We start from the raw sequence: 21,404 nt of genomic DNA, 5'->3' as shown, positions 1-21,404 counted from the left end.
GTAACATTTCAAGTATGCCCCCGTGACAAATGGAATATTGGATGCGAGTATGAATTGCTAGAAGTGTTGTTTAAATAGGATTTGATCCTGCATGCCGTATAGTAAAAAAAAACTCTGCATTTCACGATGCAGGTGTCTGTGGTCCTCCACTGACTCTGTAGGTGCAGAGTATCGTAGTATAGCTGTGTGTATAGACTATCTTGTTGCAAAATGCGTCGAAAATTCCTACTTCATGGTAATAGTTTAATTAAGGTGTTATGTCTGTACTACACTTTAATAATTTGTCTATAATCGGTATACTCCACATGTCTTAATTCGACTTCTGTTTAGTTCAATTATGATTTTAATCAGATTAAATTAATCAAAAATCGCTGTTTACATGGTAGACTCTTAATCAGAGTATTGTCTTAATCAAATAAAAATTGGATTATTAGTGTCCATGTAAATGTAAACCGTCAAAACATGTCAATGCTCAATTGTAATCATGTGAAGCTTTAAGAACAATTTTTTTTTTTTAAATGACTTTGTTCTCCAGTGCATTATGTATCAGACCAGGATCAATTTAATATGGGCAGTTTGATGCTTGCATGTTGCACTGCTGACTCTACTGCGCTTAGTAAACATGCATGACTGAAGATATAAAGCAAACAGAGTTGTATTTACCTGATGTTTTACCAAACAAAAGCATTTTTTTGTCTTTATATGATAACAGCTGAACCACTAAAGACCTAATGTTTTTACAATGTTTTGTTTTGTGTTCTAGACTTTTGCTTTTTATGGAGGACGAGAGAGCTCTTGGATTTCATCTGAAGATGTACAAAGGTCTCGGGAATGACTAATAACAGAGTTTTAATTTATGGATGAACTAACCCTTTTAAAGTTTCTGCATAACCAACAGAGAACATTCTTGGAACCAGGAACAAACATTCCTAAAACGTTCTGAGTACCAAAAAGTTGTAGCTGCTGAAGAGACTATTTTCCCGCCTTTGCACCAGTAAAATGCTCATCAGAAAAGAGCTTTGGTTCAGATGGGAAGCCAACTTGAGTACATTTCAGGAAGGCACGTAAATTAGAAATAAATAAATAAAATAATGTTGTGTAAAAATGAATCATTTATCAAATTATTACTATAGGGTAACTTAAAAATCACATCTCACTCCATCGTCTCGTGTCACTGCGAGTTGAAATGCTGGAACCTGTTCGCTTTGATTTGTAAACTAATCTTTCAGTCCTCTTTTGTAAACCAGTTCAACCGACTCACTGCAAAGATCCGATTCACATGAACGATTCTTCAGGGAGTCGAACATCGCTGCTCTACTCCTCTACTCGCGTTAACGGCCGCAGTAGGGGCAGAGAGAGAGAGATGAAAATCAGTGCCCGGCCACGCGACGCACGCGCCACGCATCAACAACTCTCGCGGTCGGGGCGACATTGAAGGGCTGTCAGTTTTCGGGTGGTTACAGAGTGCGTCCATAGTCTTGTATAAAGAACTACCTACAACATGTCTCCCGTGTTTTCCACGAAGTGCAGGAGGTGAAAACTACCCGTCGCCATTTTTTTTGGAATTGTCTGACTGGGAGTGGAGAGTTAGCTGTAAACTGGCCACAGCTGATTTAGTTGATATTCCCTGTGAGTCATCATCACCTTCAACACTGTCAGCCCGGACGGCCCGGAGAGACTGTTAATACAACGACTCTTCTTCACTACGCGAGCTGTCGAAGTTCCCGAAGGAATAAATAAGGAGAGGATTTTGTTTACACATTTCTCCTGAATCCTCTCTCACTGATCCTCCCTGGATAGCTGGTGTGGGCTAAGTTAGCCACATTAGCACGCTGAGGTTTTCTCCCGGAGTCCGATTAAACCTGGCCTGGTGGACGGGTGAGTTCAGCTACACCCTCAAACGAGCCGTTTATCTGCGGTTGTCAGGACTGTGCCGATGTCTCGTTGCGGTTGTGTCTCTACTTTGTTGTCGCATGAAGTTGGCCAACATTCCACTAACTGCTCAGCTAATGTGTGGCTAATATGGCTTAGCTGGGTTTGGTCAACAACTTCTTTTTCGATTGTTTAATCGCGTGAAACGGTAAAAGTAAACCATGTAAACACATCTTTTCTGTCAAGTAGCTGTTGTCACTAATGTAAGAGACTTTTGCTGTTAATTGCAGTTTTGTTTGTGCCTGCATGCTGGGTTAACTAACTAGGTTTGATTCGATTTATTTTTTTTAAATGTTAAATTATAATCACTTTGACACTCATAATATGGATGTCGTGATCGGTTGATTAGCTAACGCTAACTAACCAAATGTGTAAAATCGCGGATTAAAGAAAGAGATAATATTTAAAACATTCTGATTTGTTGAACACTGAACATGCTATTACATAGTATTTATTTTCGTAATATGTCAGTAAAATGTCAGCCAACCACATTGTTTACACGACATTGTCCATGTCGCATATTATTGCAAATGACACTCCCTCCCAGATCCACTGCACTTTCCCACAGCAGGTCCCAGTAACAAAAAAGCAAGCCTTTTTTATGTAATTTATTCGTCTTCTCTTTATATAAATGAAGTATCCGTGACTGTGTTATGACAGGTAATCAGTTGATTAAAGCGCTTGGTTTATCGAGCTGGGTCTTCCCTTGTTGTGAGCTGCATTCAGTGACGCGCGCCGCATTCCTCATCTCGCAGTGTTGACATTGCGTAACACACACACTGGACTGGCCAGCAGCCCTTGTACTCTTCTGTAAACCTATTTAAAGCGTCATTCATGATAGTCACCTGGCCTAGGGACAATACAGTTCACTTATCAGTCTGCTCGCTGCTGTTTAATAGATCACTTTCAAATGGCATATCTTCGTCTCAGGACTGAAAGCAGCTCAGGCTGAATATTGATCGGCTATTGAGAGACTGCGCTGCTCCCCTTGTTCTTTGTCAATGTGGATCTATAGGTGTGTAATACAGTATGTACACGACTCCGTGTGCTTGTGTATATAGTTAGGCAAGATTTGGCATGCTAAAATATCTCCAAATGCATAACACGTAGTGATATTTCTTTATAGCTGTTTTTTTTTCACAACGACATGCGCTTGTTTTTGTATCTTGCAAGCATTTCCAGTGTACACACTGTTACTGCTGAATTGCACGTTTTTTAAAGGATATAATGACATCATTTTGGTGACTTTTTGTTTACCTTTGTGGTTTAGGGGTGCAAATATTTTTTAGTAAAATTGTACACAAATTTTGTGAGAAATTATTGCATTATTTGTCTGTTTTTAGATTAGTTCAATTAATATTCATGAAGGTATAGTGCATATTTACTGTAGCTTTTTTACCTTATTGACTCCAAGAACCATTCAGGAGCAACTAAAGATATAAAAATAGTACATTAATTATGGTGGTTCATTCACCAGATTAATAAAATGACCCCAGATTAATTAAAGGACTAAGCCGACAAGAAAATGAATGAATGCATATTAATAAAAATGTAAATGTTTGTAAAATGTCTACACCTGAACAATTAGTTTACTATTCATTTTCTTTCCGGCTTAGTCCCTTTATTAATCCGGGGTCGCCACAGCGGAATGAACCGCCAACTTATCCAGCAAGTTTTTACACAGCGGATGCCCTTCCAGCCGCAACCCATCTCTGGGAAACATCCACACACACACACTCATACACTACAGACAATTTAGCCTACCCAATTCACCTGTACCACATGTCTTTGGACTGTGGGGGAAACCGGAGCACCCGGAGGAAACCCACGCGAAGAAAGGGAGAACATGCAAACTCCACACAGAACAAACTGAGCCGAGGTTCGAACCAGTTACCTTTTTGCTGTGAGGCGACAGCACTACCTACTGCACCACTGCCTCGCCAATTAGTTTACTATTTTTTATTTTTCATAATTATCATTTTTATAATATTTTTCTCTAATGCACATTTTTAATGTTCATGTTTCCAGCACAATCTGTTCTTGTTGGCTATTTCACATAAATATTTATTCATAAAATAAAATTTGCACATTTTTATACAAATATAATCCCTCATTAGTCATTTTAGGTGTGATTAGTTTATGATTAGGGGTGGGTACAAGGGCGGATTTAACCAATAAGCTAGGTGAGCGGTCGCTTAGGGCCCCAGGAAGTCCCCCAAATAAATACCTTAAAGTATAAATGATACCTACAGGTATAAATTATATTAATGACATTGATTTGTATATAATATTATTTTGTATGATGAGGGTTTGAAAATTTTATTTGAATGTAATTATTACATCTGCCCAAATGTGTCCCCCACATTCAGTCATGGAGCAGTCCAGCAGTCAAATCAGTAAAGATTTACTTTTAAAAACGAAACCGGTAATTTTTTTCATATTATATTCCTGGTAATATTTTTTTGTTGTGAATGCATTATAAGAACACAAAAGTTTCAAAAGTTTTACAAGGTGCTGTACATGTGGTTATTATTATTTTGCACTAAGATAAATGTAGAAAATGCGATCGAGTGAAATAAGAAAAAAAACAGCAACATAATAATAAAAAAATTAAAGTACAAAAGAAATGACTTTTGGGCCCCATGGCTGTAATTGCTTAGGGCCCCCAAATTACTAAATCCGTCCCTGAATGGGCATTCATATGCTTAATTATAAAAAAAAAATTGTGTTGTCATACAAATGAGATTATATTGACACAAATTAAACAAAATGTAAAAAAAAAAAAAAAAAAAAAAAAAAACTACATTTTGCTCTAAGATCAGAAAATATTTTTCTAAATTGTTGGTCTTGATTTTTGGGTTATACTAGCTTGGATTAATTGAAACAAAAAAAAACAAAAAACCACCAAAATAAAAATAGTTTTTATTTTGTCACTATGCATTTTTAACCTTTTAACTGCCTACTCTTTTAAATGGTTGACCATATTTTGACTGCTGTTAAATAAGAATTTTCACACACAACATTGTTGGTTTACAAGAAAATCCAGCAAACATAATCCTGTTGCACTACTACACTTGATTTTGTTTTCATTTGTAAAAAATAAAAAAATAAAGAAAACATATTAAATGAGAATCTGAAATGTTTTATGTCATACTTCAAAAAATAAAGATGATTTAGTGTTAAAAAAATATTTTGATGATTTTTTTAATAAATTTGTTTTTACATTTTATACTTTTCAGATTTTCATAATATATATATGTATTAATTCCGGTACTTTTACCATAAACCAACCTATCAATCATTTGGTAGAGGTTGATATTTTAGAAATGAATGCATTGAGTGTGTTAACTAGCGACATGGAGTTAAGAAATGCAATCCAAATGTATTTTTTCTTGGTCGGGCAGTTAAAGGGTTAAAAAGTACTCATCACAGCTACATTTGCAAAAATAAACACTTCTTTCTTTTGGTTAATATTAGAACTAAAACAGCTGAAAGTGAAATAAAAACTAAAATATAAATAGTTAAAATTAAATAAAAACAAAAAATTATGAATAACCCAAATAAATAAATAAATCTTAACAAAATTATAATGAAAACAGATCATTTAAAATTCAAATAATTTCAGAATTTAAAAACAACATTGGTTACTTTACTGAAAAAGTAGATGGTTTTTAATAATTTAGCCTGTTTTAATAGTTATTTTAGATCATTTTGTCCTTCTTGAGAGCAGCAGAAATGTCAAGTATTAGTAAATTGGATTAGTTTTGACATTTAGCCACACATTTTCAATCTATAAGGTAAATTATAATCAGTATGGATAATTTCCAATAATAATTTAATGTCTTGTCCTGCTGTAGTCTACCGCCTGTTATAGAATGGCAGGAGTATGAGCGATTACTTCTGTAGATCATCCATTAGAAATCACTTTTTTGTTTGAACTCTGTTTATCAGTTCTCTTGTAGCTTGGCCGTGATTACAGAGTGTGAATGTTGATGTCTGCACTGGCTTCTTTCTCAGTGTTGAATTATTCTTTCTGCAGTTTAATATTCTGACAGCTACTGTGATCCTCGCAGCATGTTGAGTGATCTCATTTTTAGTTATTTATCTCCGTAATGAAATCTGAAGTCAGCCTGCTTTCATTAATGTATCCAAGATTAATAGCTCTTCAAAATCACATTTTTTATACTACGTGTCAAGATGGGTCTGTATAACGCATGCATATATCAGCTTATGTTTGTGGTTCAATGATGTATTGGGGACTGAGAGCATGACAGTCATTTATGAGAGATCATGACCTTGTTGTGATTTGATTTACTGTACCCAGCCATTTAGTTCATAAATAAAAGTCCATATATGGGACGTAAGCAGCATATTCAATGCAATCGCATACAGGCTATTCTGAGATGCCTTTGAAGTTTGGCGAAGCATGCATAGATTTAGCAGATGGGAACTTGATGAGTGTGTGAGAATGTCACCTTTAGAGAATCAAACTGATACTCGCAACCAGGAAGAAGAAAAGCTTCTGTCATGACGAACGCTGGAGATTTTGATCAATACTGGAGGCTTCCAGTGAAGGACAGTCATGCTGTGTTGCACAGACCAGCTGGAAAGAACATGTCTGCTGTTGTCTGGTATCGCTTTGGTTTTTACAACTTCATCATGACATGAACTGTGACATTACTGGTTGACAGAGGAAAGAATAAATCATATTTAAATAAGAGGATAAAATAAATAAAGAAGATCTAGTTATAATATCAGACTGTATGGCAGATGAGTTTTACATAAGTTTTGCGTTAGCATTCTTAAAATGAAAGCTAATAGGTCATAGGTAGGGCCAGACAGAATCTGTGGACATTTTTAGCTATTTCAGCGCTAAATTTTGTTAAAAAAAAAAAAAAAAAAATTATATATATATATATATATATATATATATATATATATATATATATATATATATATATATATATATATATATAATATATATATATATATTTTTTTTTTAAGAGCATCATTACAAAAAAATTAAATATGAAATAAAAAATTATATCTTTTTAACTTTTATTGAATGTTTGCAGTGCAAATCCAATCAGAGCCACTTATTTGGTAAATAAAGTCTATCATAATATATCTACCAAAAGACAGAAAATATTACTTTATAAATGGTATTGTAAATAAATATGCATTTTCATGTTTGTTAATAATATTACTGAAATTATTTAAAAAATGAAACAATAATACACATTTTTACACATTTACATTTTACACAAGTAAATATATAGACTCTATGATGGGCTAAAAATCTGTTGAAATCTGCAGATTTCTGTGCCCGCAGATTCCGTGTGGGCTTAGTCATAGGTAATATTCTTTCTTTCATTCATTTTTTTTTTTTTTTGCCTTAGTCCCTTTAATAATCAGGGGTTGCCACAGCGGATTGAACCACCAACTTAGCCAGCGTATGTTTTACGCAGCGGATGTCCTTCCAGCTGCAACCATACACACTCATTCACACACATACACTTTGGTCAATTTAGCTTACCCAATTCACCTATAGCTCATGCCTTTGGACATGTGGGAAACCGGAGCACCTGGAGAAAACCCATGCAAACTCCACACAGAGATGTCATCTCACCCAGCAGAGGCTGGAACCAGTGACCTTCGTGCTGTGAGGCAATTGCACCACTCACTGCGCCCTATATGATGCTCTATTGGTAATATTCTTAACACACAAACTCCGCCATTACTCAAAGTTTTTCTTCTTGCTGCACTGACTTCACTCATTTCAACATTTTCCCTGTCGGGATTTTAACTTAAATATTTCAGCAAAATGTGTTTTTTTTTCTCATTAAAATACTAAGCACAGGCCTGACTGCCTTGATAACCCACTTTTATTTCTGAAATTAAAAAGGACAAAAGTCTTTTCTATTCTTGAGGTGAACCATTGATCTTATTGGTCATAAATGTTCATAAGTGAAAATTTCATCTTGGTTTCTTGTGTCTGCCAGCTCAGACAATTTAAAAATAAATCATGTAGTTTGTTTTTCTTGTATTTATGTGGCATAACTGTTTGTCAACAATATGTGTAATCAGCTACTTCTTTATTTGTGCCCACCTTCAAGCAAACCATAGACTCCCCCCACCCCTTTTTGTGAACCGATAGCAAAGTGGCTAGTAGAGATGCGTGGTTGGCGGTTATAGCCGCGGACTCTGCGGATAAACCGCGGATCGGGCGAATGACGTTACGAAAAAATAATACTTTAATTAAATTCGGGCGGGTGGCGGGCGGTTGTACTGTTTTTATAGGCATAGCTGGCGCACCAACAAAAAAGCCTAGGACTGATTTCACAGAATGGGAGGAGGAATCAGATACACTAATTCTGGATGAAGTACAGAAGTAATCCTCTACAAACTTCCGTATAGACGGATCAGTCGTGTATCTTTTGCTCACTCAGTTCTGTTATAAAAATATATTTTCTTGTGATAACGGGATTTCGTTGAGACATATTTTCCTCAAGCTTGCATTTATATATATATATCATTTTTTTTGCTTGTTAGTTTGTTTAGTGTTGATTTCAAATACAATAAATATGTTTGTATAAAACTTGTAGTAACGGTGCTCATAATTGGTGGGTGCGACTAAATTTTGGCTGATGCGCCTAAATTTTTAAAGTTAGGAGCACCGGTGCTACCAAGCAAAAAGGTTAATTTCGAGCCCTGTATTAGTAGTCATTTTGGTATGATAAATGTGTTATGCTTCTACCACATTTCTCATACATGAAGTTGTAATAAAAAACTATTCCTTAAAGGCCCCATGAAGTGCTTTGAGATATGCAGCGCACTAGCTTATAGAAATCCTAAAAACAAACAATATTGTTACTGAACAACTTTATTGTAATTTCAGGGTACCTTTAAAGGAAACAGTGTAGTCATGTAGCTATACGATGGATAGTTAAAATGCCAATGGTACACACAGGAATGCCAAATAATCAACTTTTTTTGTTTAGTTTCAGAAATGGCTATATCTAAATACTTTTATTTTTTGGTTGTAGTTGGTTTCCAAACAGCAGAGCAGATATAGCATATATTTTTGCGTTTTTTATCATAATGAAATTCTCCCTTTCATAACTTTTCACAACAAAAGAGATTGGTTGAGTGATTTAGCAATTAGCCTGTTTTCACTCACTGGAAATGTGATTTGTCGGTCAGTTGTTCTGGTATTGTCGCGTCTGTACATCAAGGTAAACTACTGTAGTTCTAATGGATGGATGTTTTTGTGGCGATTGAAGCGTTTAATTTAAGCATTTCTTGTAAGTGCTGTCTGAAAAAAATGTCAGTATATGCGGATACTAGCGTGACATCACAGTAAAAGGGAAGCTATAAGAAAACGTATCTGTCCTAGTTTGTGCTCAGTGGTTTTGGAAATGGGGTTTGTGAAAGCTGCTCTCCGCTGAATGTGTGTAGTTGACACAGTAACAGCGTGCTATGTGACGGCGATTTAATCGTTGTGTGAATTCCTTGCAGAGTTTAAGACTTGGCAAATCCAAATTCTAAATTCACACTGCTTATTGTAGATTAAGGCCCAACAGAGCTTTGTCACTCTTTTGTGTTTTTAAAGCATGTTGACGGGAATTCCCACAGAGACTGAGGGTGTTTTCACACCTGTGAATCGATTCAGTTGTTCAGAAACAGAGATTACAAATTTGACATTGTTGCTCTTTGCTCTTGGAGCGGTTCGCTTTCACACTGCAAAGTTTCTAATCGGACCAAAAGAGCTAAAACAAGTCACGTGTGAGTAAACTCTCCTTACATTGGTCAGTGTGTCAGGGTTTATTTTGCAGCGTCCCGCTCAGCTGTCAGGAGAGGTGGTGGTTTGGTGGTGATTGACAGAGTGCGCGCGCATGACGTGTCTGAGGGAGAGACACGGTAGGGAGGGGTGAGAAGGGTGCGCGACGATGCCTCTTTGAGGACTGGGAGAGAGACGCCGAGATTACCGGGAGATCATCACTTGTTTGCGGGCATCCGGAGACTCGCGAAACTTCCCGCCCTACTCCTAATTCTCTCTTCATATAGCCGTAAGCCTATTACATATCCATAAAACACTGTGATATAACCGCGCTCGGATCGGATCGCTTTCTCACTGTAATCGAACCGCTCCAGGGTTCGTTTCAATCGAGCCGAGACCACCTCATTCAAGCGATCTCGGAGCGATTACTTTGGCGCGGAACAGAGCGCGATTGCCCTGTTCACATATGCCAATCGAACCGCGCTAACTGGGCAAACGAGATACGTTCCGAAACAAAAGTGTAGGTGTGAAAGCACCCTAAGGGTGCTTTCACATCTGTAGTTCCCTTCATTTGGTCCGGACCAAGCGCAATAAATGATACATTGTTGCATTTTCTGCCGTCTTTGGGTCGTTTTCACACCACACTGTTGGCTTTGGTCTGAACCAGTTGAAACGAATCAAAATGCAGTCATCTGACAAAATCCACATCTCTTATTGGCCAGATGTTGTTAAACATATTTCCTAAACTGCTTATTGATTGGTCAGAATTCACGTGCGGGAAAATGCCAGTGAACTCCCGCAGGTAAACAAAACCTTTTACTCTGGAGGGACGACTGCGCTGGCTGATTGTATCCCTGCTTTAGACAAACTATACTTTACGAAAATGAAGCGCGGCCACAGCTGGAAAACAGTGTTTAATGCATCGCTCGTCACTTCAGGAGGAGGCGTAAATTAATTTAGCTAAACTGCAACATGGGGATCTTGCTGAAATATTACCAGCGATCCATCAGGTAATGTTTTCCCCTCTCTCTCTCTCTCTGTTGGTAAAGCTCTGTCAACAAATATTTTTCCTCCATATCCCATAATTCACAGCGCATCGGCCTACAGCAGCTGATTTAGTCCAAAACGCTCAGTACTTTTTGCGGTTGGACCTGTTTTAGTACGGATCATATTCTCACCATAAACGAACCGTTCCAGGGTTCGTTTGAAAGCGTACCGAGACCACCTCTTCAAGCAGGTCTCGGTACGCTTATTTGGTTCGCTTTTGGTGTGCAGTCGAGTACGATAGCTGCATTCTCACCTGCCCAAACGAACCGCACCAAAAGGGGAAACGAACTCTAGTGCGATTCAATCAAACTAAATAAGGCTAACTAGAGATGATGGTTAAGTTCTTGTTTGTGTCTCAGAGTTACTAAATTATGTGTCAGACTTTGTGGATATTACAGTGTAATAAATGTTGATAATACAAGATCCAGGATCTAGTAAAGCAGGGCTTGACAATAAGGAGGCTCGGAACAGTAGACAAGATTGTCAGTGGCCTGATGAGGCCAGTGCTGGCTAGGGATGGGAATCAGATTCTGACGGTATGATAACCTTGGATAAAAAATATCACGGTTTTGACTGTATTGTGATTGCTGCTCTTAAATCAAATTTAAGACTTTTTAAGACCTTTTTAGGACTATTATCAATGAAATTTGAGACTATCACAGAGCAAAATGCTAATAATTTTCTATAATAGCCAGTGGATTTTTTTACATGCCCAATTGAAACTAAAATTCTGTTATTTCTGAGCCACATATTTTAAATAATGAGTAACAAGCAAACTCTAGTTGTATACAAATATTTTTATTAGCACAACCTTTCTTTAAAAAAGACAAGTTTTAAAAGCTATAATAGAAAAATCTCTGCACAACATAAATTAGATTTTTTAAATGTAATTTTGTTTCCTAATGTTCAATAAAATATTTCCTGAATTCTGAGGTCTAAATCAAGGTTAATATTTATTTTGAGCCTAACTACAACTTTAACTTCTAGATTATTTTAAAATGCTATATAAAAATACTGTCATTTTCGGTGTCATTTATTTAATCGACACTCACAATGAGACACTAATCTAAAAGTCTCCTGGAAAAATCAAACCAAAACAGATTATTTTTTACAATTGCAGTGTAGCATAAATAATATTAAATCGAAGACAATCAGAATGTCTCAAAGTTTTAAAAGCTATAATTAACAACATAAATTTCTGCATAAAAACATGAAAACATGGAGAACTTTCAAACATGTTATTGTAAGGATGTAAGGAAGACAATTAACCCGTTTTGCTTAACATTTTTTTAGAAAAAGTAGCTTGTTTTATGTGGTGAGGATTGAAAACCTTTTGGCAGGCATGTAAAAATCTTTACCATTTGCCTGACATTGACCCCTTTTAAGTAAATGATATTGACTGCTAGTTAATTACAGTTAATATTAACATCTGTTTCCTTGAATGGCAGTGCTGTGCTTTACTAAATGTACTTAGTTTCCTGCTACCCACAATGCAAACCAATGCGTTTTACATATATATTTTTTTAAAGTACTGCTGTTTATGACCGTGTAGTGTCATTTGAATTTCTATTGAGATCTCTTCTGAAGTGTATTACTCTAATCACAGTTTGGTATAGAAGATAAAACTTGTAATAATAATTAGTGTGCAGTTTTCTGAAGTTGAATTGAATATGCTAATCAGTGTAAATTGGTAGAACGCCGAGCTGTTTTCTGCTTGGTCCCAGAGGAGCGTCATTATTGAGTTATTCAGCAATTTTTCTCAGAGGCTACACTTTATCTATGTGGAATAGACCAAAGTGTTTGATACTACTGAATGCATTTTTAATTGTTATATATTTTTAATTAGACGGCAGCCACATCAATCAATGATCTCAAGATCGTTAATTAAGCTTACTCAGCCCTGAGTGGCAACATTGTGTTCATTGCGGCTTGTTGGTCTGATTAAAAAAAAAAAAAAAGATGTATACTGTACTTGATAACCTTGATATTTTGCGTGTATGTTGCCATATTTAGAGGTGAAGTGTATTTCTCCCTCAAAAAACACGTTGGTACTATCAAAGTAAAGATTAGACACTGGAATTTTCTTTTAAAGAGCCCCTATTATGCATTAAAAAGGTCATATTTTAATTTTGGGGGTCTCCAACAACAGGCTCCAACATGCAAGATCAAAAAACACTTTCATTGTCATATAATTAGGGCTGGGCGATTTAGCAAAAAAAAAAAAATCTAGGTTTTTTATAAAGTTTGACCAATTCACGATTTCGATTTTTTTATTTTTTTATTGTGTCACTAGTCTTTTCAAAACATTACAACAACATGACTGAAGTAACACTCTCTTTAAAAGAAACTTGAAAATCCATCTGGTTAAGGAACATTGTATTTTTAATGGCCATGTCAATCGGTCAAGGTGTAAATAAATGTAAAACAAATTCACGAGTTAAAAAGCGCTGTTGAAGATTTGAATAAGAAATATTTGTGTAAATATTGCACTTGCAGGAATACAGAGGTATTTTTGCAAGTTTTGCTGACCCTAGGAAAGAAGTTGTGGACGTATAGCAGGAGCAAATACAAGCACCAGAAGTGTGTCTAATATAAAATAATATATTTAATCTATTTCCCCCTTTTAAACACCGATCATTTGATGCGCTTTGCTCCACTCTCTGTATTATGCTGCCTGATCTGTCTGGTTTTCAACTAGGTCCGCCTAATGACGTCATGGGGGCGGGTACTTTCATTTTCACTGCTACAGTCCCTCACTTCTACTGGTGTTCAAACTAAAAGATCAGCGCGGTTTTTCACATGGCAGGCTTTTACGTCCTTCATACATGTTGAGATCGAGTTTATCGACTTGATGAGGAAATGTCTTGACAATCCACACAGACGTGCAACAAGTAAAATCCTACATGACTTCACGCTTTAACAGGCAGTCAAGCAGGTCGCACACCAGAAGCGCCGCGACACGCGCGGACATGACAGTTTAAACTATCACACACCAAACGCGCACATTCACATGATATTTAACATGAAACTAATCAGATGGCACTCTGTGGGCCGGTTAAAATGAGAACTGCTTCGTGAATCGTGGCTGGGCGGCGCCGGTGTGTGCATAGAAACCTGTTTAGAATTCTAAAATCCATGGCGTGGTGCTGTGCGGTGCGTCGCCGAGAGGCGCTTCTGGTGTGCTTCCTGCTTCATACAGAGAGTGAACCAAAATGCATTGGTGCCATTATAATGTATTAAATATATATATATTTTTTTAAATATCGCGATTTCTCGATTTGATTCAGAATTAAATCGTCTTAAAATGTAAATTGGAATTAATCGAAAAAATCGGAAAAATCGCCCAGCTCTACATATAATATGCATTTATTTTTATCTAATAATCCCAACGACTGCCATTTGACCTGTTAGCCCGATGCTTATCTTCGCTGATTGGTCCAATGATCCAATCTGTTAAAATTGATTGACTGCATTTAGCGCGAGACAGAGAGAAACGCCCACCACGGCTTGTCACCATTGTTGAAGTAGCCAGAGTGCAGAGTAAATGTGTGAGCCCAATGCAGTGCATTAAAGCAATGCAGTTAAACACCAGCATATTGCTCTATTCTTAACCATAAGTAACAACAATTGCTATGTTTCCATTCACCAATTTTTATGTGCATTTTGGAAATGCCAAGATGTGCATAAATTTTGACAATGCGCATAAAAAACATATGTGCATAACCGAGTAGGATAAACTTTTTTTATTCAATAAGAAAAGATGTGCATAAACTGCGATGCAAACACGTTTACCGAGCAAATTCCAGTATACGCATTATAAAAGGTCATGTGATTTTGTTATAAATGATCATTTGGTGATTAAAATGTGTGTGAATGGACAAACCAGCGGGCTGAGCTCACTGTAAAACATTCGAAATGTTGTTTTGGTCATTCTAAAACATCTTAACTGTTTCAATATTAGTGTTAGTACATTATTGATATATGACCTCCAGAGTCAAGAGCATCTGTGCTCCGTGTCTAACGCTTTCAAAAGCAACCTTGCGTTCACTGCATGTCAGGATTGCCTTCTAAGTTGCAAGTCATTTAATAAATGAACAAAAGATTTACGCAGCAAATTCCGTTAATACTGTTGATATTGATTTTGTTTGATTTGACTCGTTGAATGGAAACGCTGCTTTATTCACACGTCCTGTTTTGCGCATAAAGTTAATTCGCATTTTTGGATAAAAACATAGCTACTGACACACATTCAGTATTATTCTACACAGTGGCAAAAGCTAAACTATTTTAAAACTTGACCACTACATGTGTGTAAGAACAGCTGATGGCGGCCATAGCTACAATAAATGGCAGAGGATCGCGAGCTCACAAACGCATTTAAATCTGTAAAGAAAGCGGCACGCAGCATGTTTTCAACGTATCTTTAGATGCAATATGAGAATATAAAGATTTAACCAGATGTAATACAAGCCGCGTAGATCGGTTACAAGTAGCAAAACAATTAAAAACACATTTTGCAAGTTGGAGAAAACAAGGAGGCAACCATTTTAATGGCACTTACTTACACTTGTGAAATGGAGAAAGAAACTGTACTGATAAAGTTCCTGTAAAGCTCTGACAGTCCCATATGTCAATGGTCTTTTCTGATCCTTGCTTAAAAAAACGGCCAATAAATCCTCCTGTAGGTAGGTTATTGTATTGATCATAATCAGTCCCACAGACACACACGCACTCTGTTAGCATTTTAAGGGAAAGGCTCGTTCACGTTTTACCCGATCTGGCACTTTATATTTGGTATTGTTTTGTGTGATACGAATAGGCAAAAGATTCGAACGAACAACAAATCATTCAAAAGACTCTGAGTCGAATCTTTTATTAAAAATTTGGCATTTTTAAACGCAGTGCACTTTCAGATTTAAACATCAGCTGGATGTTTTCATTCACTTAAAGCTGTGTTGCACACTGCATGGAAGGTCATTTTCAAAAACCCATAATAGGGGCTCTTTAAGACTTTTCTATTATTAAATAATATTTCACATAATAATAATTTACTGACTTGAATTATTGTCATTTGTGTCTTAATAATGTTAAGATCTTTTACAGTTAGCTAATAAGTACATCAATTAATCGTAAGGTTTCTACCAAACAAATTCAAACTCAATATAAGGGCAGGAACGTTTAAAATTCATCTGCAGAGCTGCTAAGAATTACTTCATAAATCTGATTATTGTTCCACGGTCACAGTAAATCTATACTGAAATATTGGCAGCGACGCGGTGGCGCAGTGGGTAGGACGTTCGCCTCGCAGCAAGAAGGTCGCTGGTTCTAGCTTTGGCTGGGTCAGTTGACATTTTTGTGTGGAGTTTGCATGTTCTCCCCTTGTTTGCGTGGGTTTCTTCTGCGTGCTCCGATTTTCCCCCACAAGTCCAAAGACTTGGTACAGGTCAATATGCTAAAATTTACTATAGTATAGTTTGTGAGTGCAAGTGTGTATGGATGTTTCCCAGTGATAGGTTGCTGCTGGAAAGCCATCTGCTGCGTAAAATATATGGTGGATAAGTTGGTACTTAATTCCCCTGTCGACCACAGATTAATAAAGGGACTAAGCTGAAAAGAAAATGAATGAATGAATGAAATATTGGCCTACTGAAGAATAACATATAAACGACATTCACAACAAACCGTCCTAATAAAAGTTAGATTAAGATGTTCACATTGTATAGTAAATTTCTAAATGTTTTTAATTGTTGACAATAATTTTTCATCATAAATATATATTTTTTCACTTATGTGCATCTTATTAGACAAGCAATTACCATGTTTTGTTGTTCATTAATATTTAAAATTGATTTGTGAAGGTTTTAAATAATTAATTTAATTTACAACATTAAACTAAGTGCACACAACCCCAAATTAAAAGGTAATCCATATGTTTATATAGAGCTAAAATGAGAATCGCAAAAATTTTTTTTTTTTGCTTAAAATAAAGAACACGATTTTCTTACGATTCTCGGATTCTGTATATGTAAAATAAAAGTATGGTAAAAACAAACATATGGCACAACATCAATAAAATAATGTTTAATTCTACTGGTTTCTATAAATAATTCTATTTTACTTATAATTCTGATGTTGAATTATTATGTTTGAGATATATGCTTGCAATCTGTCATTTTAGACAATTTTATTCACTGGTAAAATCAGACATTTGCCATTATCAGATTATATTCAACAATATATAGGCTAGAGTAGTTATACTGACACTGTAAACATTTATTTTCATGCACAACTGTGGGTTCGCTATGCAAGAAAAAACAGATCAAATGCTTGTCCTAATGATAACTCTAAAATGCGATATGATCATTTAAATAAAGTGCACACTTTCAGTTTCATTTTGACTGCTAAGTGCTTGTTCATACTTCGTGCGCGGCTCCCAAATGATCACTCTGTGCCACAAACTGAATATTATTTACAACTGTATTACCTGTTACTCGCAACATATGCAGGTTTCTATTCACTAAAGTAGATGCGCATGCGTCTATCATTAAGTAGAGCGCGCGCCCGCCCTCTCTGTGATACCAGCTCACGGTCAGCAGCTCACATCACGTGTGATTTCCTGGCCGCTAAAACATCATTATATGAAGACAAAAATGACATTTTTAGGTGAATTATACCTTATAAATACATTGTGACTCATTCAACATCATTTGGAGGTGTCAGTGTCACTGAGGAACATATGTGAAACAATGAAAAGACTCGTGCAGCCGCCTTTTTTTCTCTCCTGCACTTGAAAATATGATTAGCAGAATCGTAGAAATGCTGGATTAAGATCGTCAAGGGGGTCGAATCGAGATCGCAATCTTTTAACGATTAATTGTGCAGCTCTGTTTATATAACCTTTTATAAAAAATGTTATGTTAGAAAAGCAGTGAACTTCAATTAGAAATGGCCCCAAACGCTGATCCTCACAACATCCTTTGAGGAAAAAAACGATAGAAAATCTCAGTCTTTCAAGGCGTAAGGCGTTAGACTGTCACCCTCCATGGCCTGTCTTGTGACTCAAGATTCTTTCTCAGTATCACATGTCTGAGGAATACTTTTTGAGCTAAGAGCTAAATCTGTTGTTTACCCATGTATGCTATGACTAATGCAGTCTCTACAAGAGTGATAAGAGGTTGTGATTGACCACACATAGCTTTAGGGATTTGTTTGTTGTATATATATAATATCAGATGCCTGTTCTGTACCCATGTTACCTCCTAAACAGGCCAATAATCAGTGCATCAAAAAACGCACAATACAAAACATTCAAAAAAAGAGTCTTTCCATTTTGGCGCTTTGCTTTCGTGGCCGTCACCTAGCAACAGCCGTATACACAACAGCAGCTTGATGACGCAAGCGTATCGAGGTTCAGAATAAAAATACAGTGTGAACACAGACCAACCAAGAAGGTGGCAAAGGGGGACAATCGAACTTGGGTACGGTTCAGGCAGTTGAACCAAGTGTGAAAGGACCTTTAATCAGAGTGTTGTACTAATCGTATTAAAATCGGATCACTAATGTCCATGTAAACGTACTCACAATTGCATTTTCCTGCAGGTCTCTGTGTGAACGCTGCCTCTCTCTGGCAGATGAGTAACCAGCGGGGCTTGACGTGTCGCAGTCGCACGGCCAGATAGTCCCCTGCGAGCGCGGTGCGTCCCCTGCCTCGCAGCATGCCCTCCACCAGCCGGGCAGGGTGCCTGAAGGACCCCAAGATTGCTGATCTCTTCTTTAAGGAGGACCCCGAGAAGCTCTTCTCAGACCTCCGAGAGATCGGCCATGGCAGCTTTGGCGCAGTGTATTTTGTATGTTTTATAAATGTATCTGGAATTCATCGTTTTACTGCATGCGATTAAGTTGTAATTGATCTGCTATGTGTTTTTCTCAGGCACGGGACGTGCGGACTTCAGAGGTGGTGGCCATCAAGAAGATGTTGTACAGTGGGAAACAGTCCAATGAGGTCAGTTTTCCTACATTCCATAGACCTGACATCAGTCATGAAGCAGTTTGGTTGTGGATCAGCTTTTCTCTTCCTGAGAGTGGGCACAGATAACTTTTTAAAATTGAAAATTTCAGATAACTAGGATTTATATATTTTTATCCAAGTGGCAACATCCCGCTCTCCCCTGTGAAGCTAATATGGAAAATACAAAAACTGCAATTCATCAAAATTTTGTATTTTTATTTTGTATTTTTGTTTTGTTTTATGTGGCTTTACACAGTCAGTTGCCTTTTGGAATCATTTCTTACAATTATCAGATAATATGACATCCTCTGTGCATTTAATTGTGCTCACAAACCATTCAACTGGCCTTCATTTTACAGATGAGTGCAATTCTTATATACTCACCATCTCTATAAATGTATTTGTTTTAAGATAATTTATCATTTATGATTTTCTTTAGAACTTGAATGCACTCCAGAATCTAAAAGATTGATTGGCTGTGGACTCTAGAACAGTCATCTGAAACATTGTCATACAGTGTTATCCCTGGATTTCATAACACAGACTATATTTGAAGTATTTAGAAGTATGTCATGTCTTCTTGTGAACAAAACATCATAAGAACAATGCTTTGTGGCTCAATGTATTACAACAGTGTTTTTAAAAGACTAAACACTTGAGTAAACACTATTGATACATAATGTAAAATAAAGCCAAGCCCATGTGGTCAGAACAAAGGGTGTCACGATCCTCCAAATCCTCGATTCGATTACATTTTAAATTCTAAAGGCACGATTCGATTCGATTTTCGATTATGAATAATTAATTATTTAATGACCAAATAATCATTTGTAGCCTACCGTTTAAACTACCTGACCTGCATGGTCTTTGTTTTACCCATAAACAAATCATACAGTAAATGAATAAAGGTAAGTTACACACATAATTACCACCTGTCAATCACTTTTTCTGCGGGACTCGTGAATAGGCAGTGATCTGTGTCGTTATAATGGCGTCGGTAAAAAAAGACGCACAACCAACAGGAACCAGCCAACAGTATCTGAGGTGTTCGCTAAAATGACTAAGTACAAGTGAGTGAAAGATTGAAGCAGTCCTCTGACTGCCTGGACCTGCTGTCTGGAGCGCATGGCTGTGTGTGCGTCTGTGTCTGTGTATTCATGTGATGTGCATTTTCAGAGGTAGAGAGGAAGGAGGGCTGCTCAGAAATGCTACACGCCACTGTGGATGTCAAATCGTTGTCGTTCTAAAATGCCATTTAAAAACAAAGACAGTGTAAACAGGGCCTGAGTGTGTACTTTTCGCGAGCGGATTTGCAACGGGGGCGGGCGGAGGATCGCGATGCCGGTGTTGTCTATCGGACGAACCGTACGTAATACGTACATAGCAGAGCTTGCAAAACTGTGTTTTTTTTTGTCGACAACGCGAACGTTGTCAACATAACTAACTGGAAATCCAAAATGCTTTAACACCGGCGACTTCATTGAAAGAGGAGAGGGTTTAAGTTCTGTCGACGGGTCTCCTGCTTCTGCAGTTTAACAAGCACTTCAACAAGCCTGTTATTTTCCCGCTTGGCAAGCCAAGCTGACATGACATGGGGGCGTGGCAGCATCGACGATTCTATTTTTTGGTTCGATAATCGAAATTGAGCATAAATTTAGATCGATTTCGAAAAAAAATCGAAATCGTGACACCCCTAGTCAGAACATGAATCGCAGGTAATGAAGTATTAAGCATTTCTCCCAAAGAAAAGCCCGTCTATGCTAAATGCTAGCAGGCTTCTGTAGCTCCGGTCATGCTCCGCCTCTGCTCTTTTTGGTTACCCTCGATCGGCGTGATGACGGACAAACAAAATGACCACGCCCACTTGTAGCTTTATTGGCGCTCAGAAAGCTATGGGTGACGTCACGGATACTATGTCCATATTTGTTTACAGTCTATGCTTTTATCTGATCAACGAAATCCAGTAACATAAAATTTTAAAGCATTTTTAAAATTTTATTTATTCATGATTACAAGATGAAAAGAATTTTCTGCATTTCTTCATCTTATTCAGTCACATGCTCTTCAGAAATCAGTCTAATATGCTCATTTGCTGCTCAGGTAACATTTATATTCTTGTTGTCATTCTGGATAAATGTTTTGCGCCATAAGTTTTGAACTTGCCATTTCAAAGGTAGTAAAATTAAGAAATTAGAAAAGTATTCATAAAGGAAGTAAAGACATTTATTATGATATTTACACTTGGATTTCTATCATTAAAGAATCCAACACAAAATATTTAAACAGTAAAATTGCAACTTTAACAATTATTTTTAATTCTTATGAATATAGATGGATAAAAAAACACATATTAACATTTAACTGTAGTTTTAATCTAATAAATGCAGCCCTGATGATCATAAAAATATAACTCAGCTGCGTATAATATTTATTTTGTTTCGTAATCAGATTTGTTTCATTATTGCAAACAGTTATACAGCAAGTATAATAGATTTAAATAGCTGAAATCTCTTTAAGACTAACACCTTCGATTGAAGTGAAGCACCTCCACCATTCATACTTTAGCTTGTGGCAGCGTTTCCTTTGTAATTTCAGATTAGCAGTAATCGGATTAGCCATAATCTCTGCAAAGAATCC

At 36.8% G+C, this 21,404-nt stretch overlaps 1 protein-coding gene across 4 annotated transcripts in view; it reads left to right on the top strand.

Annotated features, from left to right (window-relative positions):
- The first annotated feature begins 1,342 nt into the window (after window positions 1-1,342).
- The window catches only part of taok1b (TAO kinase 1b), a 51,048-nt gene continuing 30,986 nt past the window's right edge, over window positions 1,343-21,404 (top strand). For all 4 annotated transcript variants that reach the window (XR_012396877.1, XR_012396875.1, XR_012396876.1 and 1 more), the window contains exons 1-3: window positions 1,343-1,878; window positions 18,359-18,606; window positions 18,690-18,761. Coding sequence is in view for 1 of the 4 variants with exons in the window: in XM_009295669.4 (XP_009293944.1) it covers window positions 18,475-18,606; window positions 18,690-18,761 (204 nt within the window). In the remaining 3 variants the exon portion in view is untranslated. The remainder of the gene's footprint in view (window positions 1,879-18,358; window positions 18,607-18,689; window positions 18,762-21,404) is intronic.

Source organism: Danio rerio, chromosome 21 (assembly GCF_049306965.1).
Source record: "Danio rerio strain Tuebingen ecotype United States chromosome 21, GRCz12tu, whole genome shotgun sequence".
Lineage (NCBI taxonomy): Eukaryota > Metazoa > Chordata > Actinopteri > Cypriniformes > Danionidae > Danio > Danio rerio.
Note: the sequence above shows the minus strand (reverse complement) of the source record. Positions and strands in the feature narration are given on the sequence as shown.